Below are 1093 nucleotides of genomic sequence, written 5' to 3'. Positions count from 1 at the left end.
ATCCATAAGGAAGGGCTTCTCCCAGATAAATTTTGGGCTGATCCCTTAACCCCCCATCCCTAGGGAATGGGTTTTAGGGCCGGATCCTGGTCTGACCCATCACCCCCATATCCATAGGGAATGGATTTGAGGGCTGGATTTGAGGGCTTCTCCCAGATGGATTCTGGGGTGATCCATCACCCCCCATCCCTAAGGAATGGATTTTAGGGCTGGATCCTGGGTTGATCCATCACCCCCCATCCCTAAGGAATGGGTTTTAGGGCTGGATCCTGGTCTGACCCATCACCCCCATCCCTAGGGAATGGATTTTAGGGCTGGATCCTGCTCTGACCCATTACCCCCCATCCCTAGGGAATGGGTTTTAGGGCTGGATCCTGGGCTGATCCCTTAACCCCATATCCCTAGGGAATGGATTTGAGGGCTGGATTTGAGGGCTTCTCCCAGATGGATTCTGGGGTGATCCATCACCCCCCATCCCTAAGGAATGGGTTTTAGGGCTGGATCCTGGTCTGACCCATCACCCCCATCCCTAGGGAATGGATTTTAGGGCTGGATCCTGCTCTGACCCATTACCCCCCATCCCTAGGGAATGGGTTTTAGGGCTGGATCCTGGGCTGATCCCTTAACCCCATATCCCTAGGGAATGGGTTTTAGGGCCGGATCCTGCTCTGACCCGTCACCCCCCATCCCTAGGGAATGGGTTTTAGGGCCGGATCCTGCTCTGACCCATCTCCCCTCTCTCCCTCCCTCCCCTCAGGCCCCCACCCCTCCATGGCTTCCCACCGCAAGCGCGCGGGGCCGGCGCCGCCCTCGCCGCCGTCGCCGCCGCCCTCGTCGTGGCCGGAGGAGCGCGGGGAGCGGGAGCAGGGCCTGTACAGCCTGCACCGCATGTTCGACATCGTGGGCGCCCACCTGACCCACCGCGACGTGCGCGTCCTCTCCTTCCTCTTCGTGGACGTGCTGGACGAGGCCGAGCGGGGCCGGATCCGCAGCGGGCGCGACTTCCTGCTGGCCCTGGAGCGGCAGGGCCGCTGCGACGAGAGCAACCTGCGCCAGCTGCTGCAGCTGCTGCGCATCATCACCCGCCACGACC

General features: G+C 61.4%; 1 protein-coding gene across 1 annotated transcript; it reads left to right on the top strand.

The window, feature by feature from the left end:
• Window positions 1-757: 757 nt before the first annotated feature.
• Window positions 758-1089, top strand: LOC113942699 (death effector domain-containing protein-like; the record flags this gene model as incomplete). Its single annotated transcript, XM_027633773.1, has 1 exon — window positions 758-1089. A coding segment is annotated over one exon (332 nt), but the record flags the coding sequence as incomplete, so codon positions are not given.
• Between the last annotated feature and the right edge of the window lie 4 nt (window positions 1090-1093).

This window comes from Corapipo altera, unplaced genomic scaffold (genome assembly GCF_003945725.1).
Source record: "Corapipo altera isolate COAL_440 unplaced genomic scaffold, ASM394572v1 36255, whole genome shotgun sequence".
NCBI lineage: Eukaryota > Metazoa > Chordata > Aves > Passeriformes > Pipridae > Corapipo > Corapipo altera.
Note: the sequence above shows the minus strand (reverse complement) of the source record. Positions and strands in the feature narration are given on the sequence as shown.